General features: G+C 35.2%; 1 protein-coding gene across 3 annotated transcripts in view; it reads left to right on the top strand.

The window, feature by feature from the left end:
- LOC145260449 (sodium channel protein para-like) overlaps window positions 1–13393 on the top strand; it is a 645789-nt gene that overhangs the window by 386346 nt on the left and 246050 nt on the right. For all 3 annotated transcript variants that reach the window (XM_080118504.1, XM_080118501.1, XM_080118503.1), the window contains one exon: window positions 12774–13139. In XM_080118504.1, the coding sequence (XP_079974630.1) occupies window positions 12864–13139 (276 nt within the window). In that variant the 5' untranslated portion in view covers window positions 12774–12863. The remainder of the gene's footprint in view (window positions 1–12773; window positions 13140–13393) is intronic.

The raw sequence follows: 13393 nt of genomic DNA, 5'->3' as shown, positions 1-13393 counted from the left end.
TTTCAGGTCAGGAGTAAAGGTCAAGCCCAGAAGCTTATAAAAACATGGGGCTTCACCTAGACGAGAGTCATCCATTTCAGTTGATGCCAGATGGGGATCAGAGCGTTGATGATGTAAAGATAGGAGCTTGGTTTTAGATGCATTAAAAGTAACCAGCCACCTCTTCCTCATTGTACCACGCGCTCGAGATCAGAGGAGAGAGAATCAGAGAGAACTTTGTCATTTACGGCCTTTGATGTGTTGCCATAGATGGTCGTGTAATCAGCATAGATCAACAAATGATTTAAGTATGTGTTTTGGGAGATCATTGATGTAGATCAGGAAGAGAGTTGGGCCCAGAATGGACCCCTAAGGGACTCCAACATTAATACTGAGGGCCTCTGATTTCTGCCCATCAACCACTACTCTTATGAGCCTATCAGAGAGAAATGATTTAATAATTCAGAAAACATTTCCAGTTATACCGTAGCTGGAAATCTTGTGAAGTAGGCATTTATGCCATACCTTATCGGAGGCTTTTGATACGTCAAGAGCAATTGCCCTAGAGAGGAAGCCTTTGTCAAGAGATTCACTAATCCTATGAGATATAACCGTTAGCACATCTGCTGTAGATCTGGCAGAACGGAAACCATATTGCATGTCACTAAGAAGGCTATTTCTGCTGAGGTGGTTGACTATTAAATATGGATTCCAGCAACTTCCTCATGATGTACAGAAGACTTATTGGTCTGTACTGAGAGGGAGAAGACTTGTCACCTGAATTCTTAAATACAGGGCATGCAGATGAGGTTTTCCAGGGTGTTGGGAAGCACTTCTCCTTAAGGCAACACTTAAACAGTTTTGTAAGTATGGGGGCAAGTTCTGGTTGAAGCTTTTTCAACACTATAATTGGAATGCCGTTAAGGCCAATTGCTTTACTGGAATCAAGGTTCTTGATTAGCTTGGCGACCTCACACACAAATATTTGTATGTTGCATAGTGTGTTGTCTGTTATAGGAGGAAATACGGGGAGTTGATGGCCTTCATCGCATAGGGTAGAATTAGCTGCAAAGTTCTTGGCAAATAGTTTGGCCTTGTCTGATGCTGACGAGATGACCTCAGGTCCATTGATGATAGTTGGGATAGAATGCATGCTTCTGTTCAGGATCCTGTTTGCTATTTGCCAGAACTGGTGGGAACCAAGCCGCTGCTCAGCTACTTCGGATTTAACGGACTGAGCATATAGCTCTCTTGCATTTTTTACTACTCCTTTACATTGGTTGCTAGCAATCCTGAAAGCAGCTTTAGTCTCGGTACATCTATTACATTGGTAGCTATGGAAAAAGTGATTTCTGTGTGCGATGGCAGCAGCATATTGAGGGGAGAGCCATGGCTGGCTGTTAGGTTTTTGATGGAATTTTTTGGATGAAATGAATCGGTCTATGCAAACAATTAACCATTCAGTCAGGTCTGATACTATGGAGGACACATCCTTTTGAACATGGAATGCAGAGGTAGATCAGATATAAATGTACAGAAGCTATCCCAGTCAGCCGTAGAGTATCGATATACAGTACAGTGGAGAGGTACCTCTGAAGACTTATTGCATTTCGTTTTTATCTTAACTGATACAACCGAGTGGTCGGAAGATCCCAGAGGAGACAGAATGGAACATGAACATAGCCCAGGGGAAGTTGTGAGAAAAAGGTCTAGAAGGCTAGCGTACTGGCCGGAAGTATCGGGCACATGGGTGGGTTCGTGAACAATCTGGGTGAGGTCATAGGCAATGGCAAAATCATGACAGAACCTCCCCTCATCATCTTTGTTCGAGTGGGTCAGCCATTCCACATTGTGGATGTTGAAGTCACCACAAATGTGGATGTTAGCCAAAGGATGAGCAGATAGGATGTGGTCAATTTTCTCAGATATGCTCTTAAAGAGAGCAACTCCGCCCTTGTGGGGGCGATAGAGGGCAAATATAAATGTAGTGGTGTAAGCAAGTGCACCCTGGAAGCATATATAAGGTAAATAAAGGTCTTCATAGGAGATACCCCTACCACAAGGAAAGCCATCTTTAATGTAGGTACATATTTCATGCCCATGGCGATCTTGGGGGTCAGATTTAGATGTTAAGTTAGAGTATCTTTTAATTATGAACTCTTCTAAGGAAGTGGTCGGCCCTATGCCAATTTCGCTTAGGAAGAATATGTCTGGTTTCGTCTCCTGTAATTGGGTTTCAAGCTCTGGAAGGTTGGAACGCAGACTCCTGATGTTGGAGAAGGAGACATGGTAGTAGGGGTCTACGTTAGAGGATGGAGTTCTAGGTTTACAAGTATTTTAATGGAACATGTTCTGACGAACTCATCGCACTTATGTCCCCTCAATGTAAATACTTCCAACTAACTCAACAAGCAAAAAAAAAAAAAACTCACACCTATACTGTAGAGCTTCTTAGATGCTAGAAAGCCTTCTACTCAAAATACTGCTAGACATTGTAAGACCAAATTTACAGGGATACTATGTAGAGAGTTGAGCAGCGAGATGTCTGTTCACGTTACACTTGAACTTCTGCATGTCAGTACAGTCAAGAAAACAGGGACCCGAGAAGGAATTCCAAAGTGTAGCAGTATTTTGAGTGGAAGGCTTTCTAGCATCTAAGAAGCTCTAGAGTGTAGGTGTGAATTTTTTTGTTTTTTGTTGTTGTTTTTTTTTTTTGTTTTTTTTTTGCTTGTTGAGTTAGTTGGAAGTATTTACATTGAGAAGGACACAAGTGCGATGAGTTCGTCAGAACATATTCCATTAAAATACTTGTAAAACAGGCTCAGAGATGCAACATTTCAGCGATGAGCAATCAGTGGTTGAAAAAGTTTCTTGTAATTATTAAAAAAAAAAAAGAAACTTGACAGCATCGAATTTTACTATCTATTTATGCTCCTATTTCACTACAGACTGGAGGTCTTCCTTTCGTGTCTGTTATAGAGCATGTTGTTATCAGCAAATATACCAATCTCAGAGATAACTTTACCAGGGAAGCCATTTATGAATATGAGGAATAGTAAATATCCAAGAATCGACCTCTGAGGCACACCCATATTAATATCATGATGTTTAGACGTACGGTCATCAAGGACAATCTAGATTTTTCTCTTGTCTAGGAAGGATCTGTTATGTTGAGTATTCATCCAGAAATACCATATGATTAAATTTTCATGAGTAGTTTTTCATGTAAAACCTTGTCAAAGGCTTTTGATATAACAAGGGTTATAGCCCTAGATTTCTGTGCTTTATCCAGTGCATGGTATATGCGGTCAAAGATGACCGTTAAAATATCCACAGTGGAACGGGCTTACTTAAATCTATACTGTTGGTCAGAAAGAAACTTAGCATTTACAAGGTGATGGACTTGTGTTTGATTGATTAACGACTCAAAGATTTTAGCAAAGGAAAGAAGAATACTGATGGGGCAATATTTGAGCAGGTCACTTCTCTGACCAGAATTCTTGAATACTGGTATCACAGAGACAATTTTCTAACTATCAGGGAAGCAAGACTCGGTTAGGTATTTGATTAAGAGTTTGGAGAGGTCAAGGGCTAGCTTATCCAGTGTGTCGTATATATGCTCAGAGATTACAGTTAGGATAGCTGCAGTAGAACGATCTTGCTTAAATCCATACTGTCGGTTAGAAAGAAGTTTAGTATCTATGAGGTGGTGGATTAATGCTTGATTGATTATAGACTAAAAGATTTTGGTAAGGAGGGGGGCAGCGGTTTGTTCTTTCACCAGAATTCTTGAAAACTTGTACCATAGAAGCTATTTTCCAGCAGTCAGGAAAGCAAGATTCGTTAAGGCATTTGTTTAAGAGTTTGGAAAGAACTGGAGCAACCTCAGCAACTATTTCTTTTATAGTATAGCACGGATGAGATCATGCTTACATGCTTTGAGGTGTCTACGTTTTCTTAATATCACAAACATGAGAAGAGATGATTTTCAGATCTTTGATTGTGGCTTCTGCCCGTAAAAGGAAATTTCGGAGGGAGTGATTTATTGGATGTAAGATTGCAGGTGAACCACCAGGCAAGCAAGTTAGCCTTCTCAGTTGCCGTGCAAGCAACCTCATAGTTTTTGGATAATGAGGGAATTGTTGATTGTCCATTATTCTGCACACCATTTTAAATTTTCCACAAATCGCAAATTACTATTTTCTGTGCCTCCATTATGTTTCCTTGTCATTGTGGTGCGTCTTCTCTTAGCCGTGGCTATTTCACTCTTGAAATTATTTCTAGGTCTACAAACTTTTGTCTATTTGTGCTTATGACGGACAAAGCGGTGGAATGCATGTGGCTTAGAAATAAAAGAAAAAGAAAATAGCAAGATAAAATAAAATTAAGGAATGATAGAGTAGTTAATGGCAGTCAAAGACAATCGAAACAATTTCATATTATTACAATTTGCTGAGAAAAATACATATCACATCCACAGCTATAAAGGTAACAGGTCAAAGGTCAAGAAAATTAAGGGCCCTGCAGATCGCTCAAAACAAACAACAACAAGAAAAAAAGCACTTTAAAAAGTTAAAAATTAAATTAATTTTTTTTAAAAAGACTTACAATAACACTAACCCTAAGTCAGAGAATAGTTGCCTGTCAGATAAGGGTACACTTTTTTATTATTATTTTCTAAACCTGAAATTAGCGACCATCTACAAAAAAAAATTTGCCTGCAATCCGTGATTGATTCATGTTAGGTTAAGTGAAAGCAACAAATTTTGTAATAAAAAGTTTCAGAACATTAAAACTTTACAGGTCAATAGGAAATTAAATTTTAATGCATTTGGGAACAGATTTTAGTTGTTTAGTTTTTTTTGTTGTTGTTTTTTTTGGGGGGGGGGTGATTTCTCCTCTGGTTACTATACTACATGATTGTGAGTGCCATTGGCATTCACCTTAGATAGGTTGAACTGACATTCCCCGAATGGGGAAATTTCGTGGGAATATTAAGTTCACAAGCGATCCCCAGTCGCATCTATATTCCACTCAGAGGTAATGACCAAGTTAGGGTTTTGCAGTTCTTGCAGAGAGGTGTCGACGCCCTCCTACATACATCGCCTGGTTATTCCAAAATGATCACCTATCTTATATGACCAAGCTCAGCGTTGCTTAACTTTGGTGATCTAACCAGAACCAGTGTGTCACTGCGATTATGCCATACATAAATCTATTATGTAATTATCACTATAGTTTATTGAATAAATGCTGAAAATATAATTTAAATGTATTTTGAGTGATTTAAAAAAATAGCAGATCGGTTTGTTTACACAGAACAGTCTAGTTTCCTAAGTGTGTGTGGGTTGGGGGGGGGGTTATCATAGATTAGGTGTCGGGAGGGGAAATGCATCCTTCACACTGACATTACATCTGTACATCCTGCATGCATGCGCGGTGTTATATAACATCTTAAATAAATAATAGGTTGGGAAAAACATGCAGAGAAAGATATTAAAACGCCCTGCTATGATAGGGTAGATTTAGTTTCTTGTTTGCAATGTTGAAATTTGAGATAGCGCATTGTCATTAAATATGTGCGACGAATTCTCAAGGCACGTACACGTATGAGCGCATACACCTAAGAACACGTACACGTACATTCCTGGCAATTTACCGAGTGAAAACATCTAAGAATCTAAGGGAGATTACTTTAGTCAACTTGGCTGTCTGCTTTGGTTATGGACTCATTGATTCCCAAACTTTATTTGGTGAATTTTTCCTTGGTCTTTGGAATCGGGGCGAAGTATAGAACATGTAGCCCCACACCACCACTCCATATTTTTTATGGCCTTGTACCTAATTTGTCACACTTTGAGAACAATTTGTGGTGTTCTCTGGAGTCTGAGTGACAACAAGTCTCCCGAGATTTCGAGTACTCTTCACCTCTTTCGATAACCTTTGCAGATGAAGTTGCATTATTGCAACAGCCACTTACCATTGATTTCTCATTGACGGCGATCTGGCTAGTGCTTTTTCTCTTCGGTCTTTCCATTCTCCTTGACCCTCCTCGATTATTTGGTTTGGCATCAGTTTATGGGCACACACAGACACACACACACACACACACACACACACACACACACACACACACATACACATACAAACAAAAGAAAATGGGGGGAAGGCAGGGGCGCAGGGGGATTAACTTACAATTATACAGTTTCAGTTTTCATGATTCCATGTGATGTTCCTTTGTGTTTTTTTTGTTTTTTGTTTTTTTTTACACGGTAGTAACCACTTATCAAGGCCCGGAAGCCACTCCGGGATAAGGGTTATTGCAAGTACAGTACGTTGGTGTGGAGTTTAATGAAGTGTTTACTTAAGAGGGCTGTTCATTAGGAATTTGTTAACGTTGGACTTGAAGACATCCAAGTTGTAGTCAGGTGGGAAGCAGGCAGACGGAATAGAGTTCCACAGACGTATAGTTCTAAGAAAGAAGCTTTGTTCATGGAATCTACGTTTTGATTTAGGCACAGATAAAGAGTGGGGGAAATTTTTCACAGTGAATTCAGCTAGATGGGTGTTTTTCGTGAAGGATTGGCGAGGGGGGACCAGAGATTGGAGTTCAGACGAGCACCTGTCATGGAAATAACGATAAAACAAGGATAGGCTCGCAACGTCTCTTCTGTGGGAGAGAGGTTGCAGGGTAGAGAAAAGGACATCCCCCACTAAGCCACAAAGTCTATTTTGTACTCTGTCAAGGCAGGATAGGCTGTTTTTAGCAGCTCCTGCCCAGATATGGCAGCAGTATTCCATCCTTGGACGTACTTGGCTTTTATATAGATAGAGAATTGTATCAGTAGTGAGATATCTTCTGGAGTGGTAGAAGGATCCCACCATCTTTCCAGCGACCTTGGCAACAGACTTGATGTACGTGTTCCATTTCAGATCAGGAGTAAAGGACAAACCCAGAAGCTTGTCAAAGCATGGGGCTTCTCCTAGACGAGAGCCATCCATTTCAATTGATGCCAGATGGGGATCAGAGCGTTGATGATGTAAAGATAGGAGTTTGGTTTTAGATGCATTAAAGGTAACCAGCCACGTCTTCCCCCACTGAACCACGCACTCGAGATCAGAGGAGAGAGAATCAGAGAGAACATCTGTAGCGGTTTCTGCTCGTCAAGTTTTTGCCTTTAGCTGCATTCAAGGATTTTATTATTAACTCACTAGGAGTATTCACACAAGCCATCATCAAAGATTGTTCTTTGAGAACAACTTGTGGTGTTCCCTGGAGTCTGAGTAACAACAAGTCTCCCCAGATTTCCAGTACTCTCCACCTCTTTCAATAACCTTTACAAAATATTTTACATTATCACAGCAGCTGCTTACCATTGATTTCTCGTTGACAGCGACCATTGGTCTTCACTGGAAGTTGGGTGGTAATAAGCCTCCCTAAGGTACTAGTCTTCTTCTTCTTACTATTATCATTATTATTATTATTATTGTTATCATTATTATTATTATTATTATTGATAATAATATTATTATCATAGTTGTTGTTGTTATTATTATTATTATTATTATTATTATTATTATTATTATTATTATTATTATTATTACTACTACCACTTCTATTATTATTATTATTACGTTGATCGTTTCAAAAATAATTCATCCTATTTCTAACTAAAAAAAGGTTGAAGAGTCACGAAGACGAGAGTAGTGCCATTAAAACAAGCGATCTATTGTGCTTCATTATTTATTTTTCTACATAGTCACGACAAATTCTCAATTTACTTCTGCCAGCCTCAGTCGTTATAGTCTGGAATGTGCTTTGTCATTCACATCTCCGTCACCAATCTGAAGTTGATGAATCTATTATTATTATTATTATTATTATTATTTATTTATTTATTTATTTATTTATTTATCTATTACTATTTTCGCTTTTTGCCTTTTTGTACAATTCTATATTTTTATCATATCGAAATTGAATTCTTGGCCAATCATGCAGTATAGTTAACAGCTGAGAAATCGAAAACAAATAAAATGCGCAACGGATAACTTTTATCAAACACATTAAAATTTTTTACTGTACTGTATAGTTTAAAAATGTTGAAAATGATTGTAAGATTTATTATGTTATAGTTACTTAAACTTAGCCAAACAAAGATGAGGATCTATTTTGTTTAGAGATGGTCGCTAAGTTCAGACTTAAAAGATAGTAAAAGAAAAATGGCTTACCTTGCCACTAACCCTAAGTCCAAGAGAATTACCAATCAAACTTAAATTAAGTGGTAAGGTAAGTCATTTGTTTTTCACTAATGAAACATTAACAACTGCAAAGATGTATCGGCCATAATGGAAACGAAAATTTTTTTAAAAAATTAAAAACAGTTTCAAAACTTTAAAACTCTATTGGTTGGTAGAAAATAAAAATTAATACCTTTGTTAAAATTTATTTGTTGTATATGCATACATATCATTATTGCCTATTTTTATATAAACTTAATAATCAATAGATAAATGCATTATATTATTCACTAGCATGACCTGAGTCCCAGCATTGCCTGAGAAAATTGGGGAAACCAAGCTTATTATTACTTTCAAATCTTTTCACATAACAAACAAAATTAAGTTTAATGTTTTTGGTAACAATTATTTGTTGTATATTTAGAATGTTTTCGATTTCTCGGCTGTTGATTATACTGTATGATTCCCATATTTCTAAATACATATTTATTCTTATTGCGTAAGATATGTAAAGTGATTATAAGGAAAAAATATTTAATTTCTATTCATTTTGTTTATTTACTAAGTGATGCACATGTGTTTAATGAAATTTTCAAGATTTATTTTTGTATTTTATGTTATAAATATGACCAAAATGGTGCATTGTTCGGTTTTATTAACCTATAGATAAATATTTGATTTTTAAAAATAATATATGTATATACGGGATCAGAGGATGCAAAAACATAATAATTCAATTAATCAAGTTCAAATATACTGAGAACATGAACTCAAACCAATTTCAAAAGTGCTCAATACAAAGTAGAAGTTTATAAAAAAATGGCACTTCTACAGAATTGAGACGAGATTTTGTTGTCGTAAATGGAGTTTTCAGATAAAAAAAAAACAATGGTTTCAACTGATTTTTTTTTTGTCAATTTTAATAAGTTACAATAGTAGCTTCCAAATTATTCAGTCGAAATTACCTGAATATTACTGAATTATTAAACAATACAACATTAATCGTGTTAGCATCTTGTTTAAATTGAAACGGAAAATTACCTCCCTTTTGAACTCTCCTGCATCTTACGATCGTTTTCTTCGAATTCAATTTCTATTTTCTTTAATAAATAATTTTCTACCTTATCGATTTTCGTAATTATTGGATATAATCATCATAAAAATACGAAGAATATATAGATACCATTGTTTTCATGTGAATTCAGTATTACGATTTCCGAAATTTCGTCCCAATCGTGTAGAAGCGCCAAAAAATTATATAAACATTAAATAAGCCTACACTAATTAACGTTGATAGTTTAAGTTTCTGCAATTGGAATTTCTTTTGGACAATTTAGTTATCATCAAGGCAGCCAAACATGAGTGATGTATCCTTGGCATAGAATCACAAATTAATTAGTAGGCTGATAATATTTATATAAATTTGGCTCTTTTACAAAAACAACCAATTTTATTTTCAAACAAAAATACAATTGAAGACCAAACAATTAAATTTATCAAAATGAATATCGCATAAATTAATGTTTTATAAAATTAGTAATATCATAATTAAAAATATCATAATTAGTAATATCATATAAACTTAGTATTATGAAATAAAATTAGTAATATAATTAGAAATATCATAATTAGTAACATCATATAAAATAGTATTATGATATAGAAGTGCTAATATCATAATTAGAAATATGATTAATAGTAACATATAAAATTGGCACTATGATATAAAATTAGGAATATCATATAAACATTAAACATTAAATAAATATAAATTAGAAATATGTAAAACCATATTAGTTATATCATACAGAATTAGTAATAGCTAGGACTATGACAACAGCATATTCTTTTCATTGTTATGGCTCTTAAGTATATATTCGACACAGTTAGACACAGTTAATTAGCCGAGAACCACATCACTCTATATAAAAGCATATAAGATATCAATGGATACACACTCGAGAGTCAAAACAATGAAAAGAATATGCTGTTGTCCTAGCCCTAATAATATCATATAACTATCATGATAATGATATGATATAAAATTAGTAACATCATGCAAATATCGTATTAGTAATATCCTATAAAATTGGTATTATATAAAATTAGGCGCTTTTTGATATAACATTTCTTGCTAAAAAAAAAATAATATGATTCTGATACTTGGGTCACAAACTTAATTTGTTTTTTGACTATGAATATAAATTAACCACTAACCTTACGAACTAATACAAATATAAAACGACAAAATTTTTCAAGCAGTTACAAACAATTTTTAAAGCACATCATATGTGAGGGAGGCAGGGTACAACACAGGTGTCTGACCTGTACTAGTGTACGGTTACAAGTTGTGGTCAACAATGAAGCATAACAACTACATGATTACTAACTACAATACATTGGATGGGAAAAAATGCTGCCTTAACTGTACGTAAGAAATTGCATCACATAAGCATGTGATGCTGTGATTAAAAAAATATCAGTTATTTACTTTTAGCACAAGACTATAAAAAGTAAAAAAAAAAAAGAAAAAAAAAGCGATTCACCTCATTGACAAAAACTGTGTTAATTTAGGGTTAAAGAATGAATATATGTTTTCTAAATGTTAGATATTATTCATCCAGGGTAACGCTGATCAAGAATATACTAACTTTGTGGGATGTTTTTTGGTAGATTTTTAAAATTTTTATCTGAAAACACACGCACACGCACACAAACAATTGCTCTTTATATAACAAATAACTAGCAAAAATATGCTCCCTCCGCTCACCTATTTTTTGTTAGTATATATGATGTAAGTGTTGAGTTTGTCTCATGACAACAGAACACCCCTTCCCCTGGTACGACCACATCACCTGTCATTAGTCATTTGAAATATCCCAAACTGTATCCCACATCAATATCACTAGCCCAGGACTACATATAGGTCATGTAGGAGGTCACTAAAAATCTGAAGGGGATTTAGGTTTAGGGTTATGCAACTCAAAACATGAAGAGGATCAACTGATGACGACACAAACGAAAATGTCAACAGATAAAATTTTGTAGAAAACAAAGCGAAATGAACGAGGTATCCTAACGGTTCCTATGCTACAATTAATCCCAATCTATTGTGACCATCTATTCACTAAAACTCTTTGATGAACCTGCATTTTCATCCTCCAGTTATGGGTGAAATAGTAACTTTGCATTCAATGAATCGTTTAAAATGTATAAATAACCCTCAAAAGAGTTGCAATACCTTTAAACTGACAAAACAAAAAAAATATTGTTTGATATCTAGACAGCGTGTACCGGAAAATTATTTTGACATTCGGCCAAATGCAAGAAAAAACAAAATAAGTATCACCTCACCAAAAGTTCATTTGAATAAAAATTATAAACCTGACACACGCATCTGCTGTGAATAAGCAACACATTTGATCAATTGTCAAAAAGAAAATAAGTCACAAACATGATGTCTGAAAGGTCATTTTCAGCAAAAGGTTATGCAGGTGCAATCAAAGTCAGGTCAATTCAGTGAAACGACAATGGCCGAATAAAACGCCATTGAAGTATGCCTACAGTAACCATGCCGTCTCAAAGGGGCATTTCAGGTGGTTTTAAGTGGTTATATAATAACAATCGAAAAGGATCAATATTCTTTTCATTTGTTATTATATAACCATTTGAGATCACTTGAAAGGTTGTTGGTTGACGGTTTGGGCTCTAGAAGAATCAACTAGTCGTATTCCCTTCTAACAACAAACTATCCATAACCGTCATTGACAATAATGATATATTGTTATACTAGCAGCACATACCCGGCGTTGCTAGGTAAAAATCATATTGCCGGGTGGAGAGTTTAGTCACATACTATTTAAGGTACACAAAATATCCCAAGTTGTTACGATTTTCCTGAAAGTTGACTCTATTTTGGATATTTTGGTAGCATAAAACATACCGATTTTTATTTATGAAATTCAAACAGGGAAATAAAATCTCTCAGCTTAAAGGGAAATAACTCATAGGTTAAATGAAAATTTACTTCCGTTTTTAAACACAGATGATGTTGGTTATACTAATAATTAAAAATAAATTAAATTAAATGTAAATTAAATTAAAAATAAATGAATCAATTTTATATAATATTTTTCAATAGAATACTTAAAGCAATTCTATTATTAATTTCTATTAAAAAGTTAGAGCTAATTATTAAAATAGATTTTCTTTAATGTTATACACAAATGAAATAACGTCTTCAATGTTGATTCCTTTTGTATAAAACAGTATCTATAGAAACCATGCAGGGATAAAAGTATATAAGAGTCCGTTTTCAGTATTAAAATCTATTTGTGAAAAAGTGTACGTTTGTATTAACCAAAATAGGAACAAACAAACAGGTGTACGACTTTATTATTTACATATTTTAATATATCAGTGTGTCATCATTCTTTAAACGCAACAGGAATACAATACTATTATATTTGTATTGTTTATTTTCTTTTTTGTAATTATGAAAAAAAAAATCAATTCAATAAATAACAACAATTTCTTTCTTCTTCTTGTTTTTTCAGTATCTGCGTCAAATGTCCCAAGTGGGGTCACTTGTTAGAACTGGAGCGGTTGGCCTAAAATAGCAACAAAGAGGAGTAGTGACAGAAGCCATGGCTACGGAACGAGATGTGGAAGAAGGAGAAGAACCCAAATCTCGCTTCCGATATTTCACCCGAGAGACGTTGTTCGATATCGAACGTCGGATTGCAGAGAGGCGTGCTCAAGCTGAGGACGCTGACTCTGATGAAGAGGAAAATGAGCCCGAATTAAAACCCAACCCAAAATTTGAGGCAGGCAAAGGCCTGCCTCCATCGGTAGAAGAAGTGCCGTCCCGATTTCAGGGACGGCCGTTGGAGGATTTAGATGAGTACTATCACAATAACAAGGTAAGACAAAAACTTGTTAATTTAGACAGCTTCATAGGAGTTTATTGATTAACTTACTAACGTGGTTACCCATGCTGCCCTTGTCTATTATATAAAGGAAAGTTATATAGGGTGTCCCCCACCAAAAAAAAATATGTCACCCAAGAAGCAGTTAATAAAATTCACAATCCTTTTTATAATCCAGCCATATTTGGTACAGATAAACTTCAATTCATGCCTGACTTGTTCACCAAGTTTCAGTCATGAATCTCCAA

This window comes from Euprymna scolopes, chromosome 36 (assembly GCF_053919585.1).
Source record: "Euprymna scolopes isolate OS-2025 chromosome 36, ASM5391958v1, whole genome shotgun sequence".
NCBI lineage: Eukaryota > Metazoa > Mollusca > Cephalopoda > Sepiida > Sepiolidae > Euprymna > Euprymna scolopes.
The sequence above is the reverse complement of the archived record's forward strand: the minus strand, read 5'-3'. Positions and strand labels throughout refer to the sequence as shown.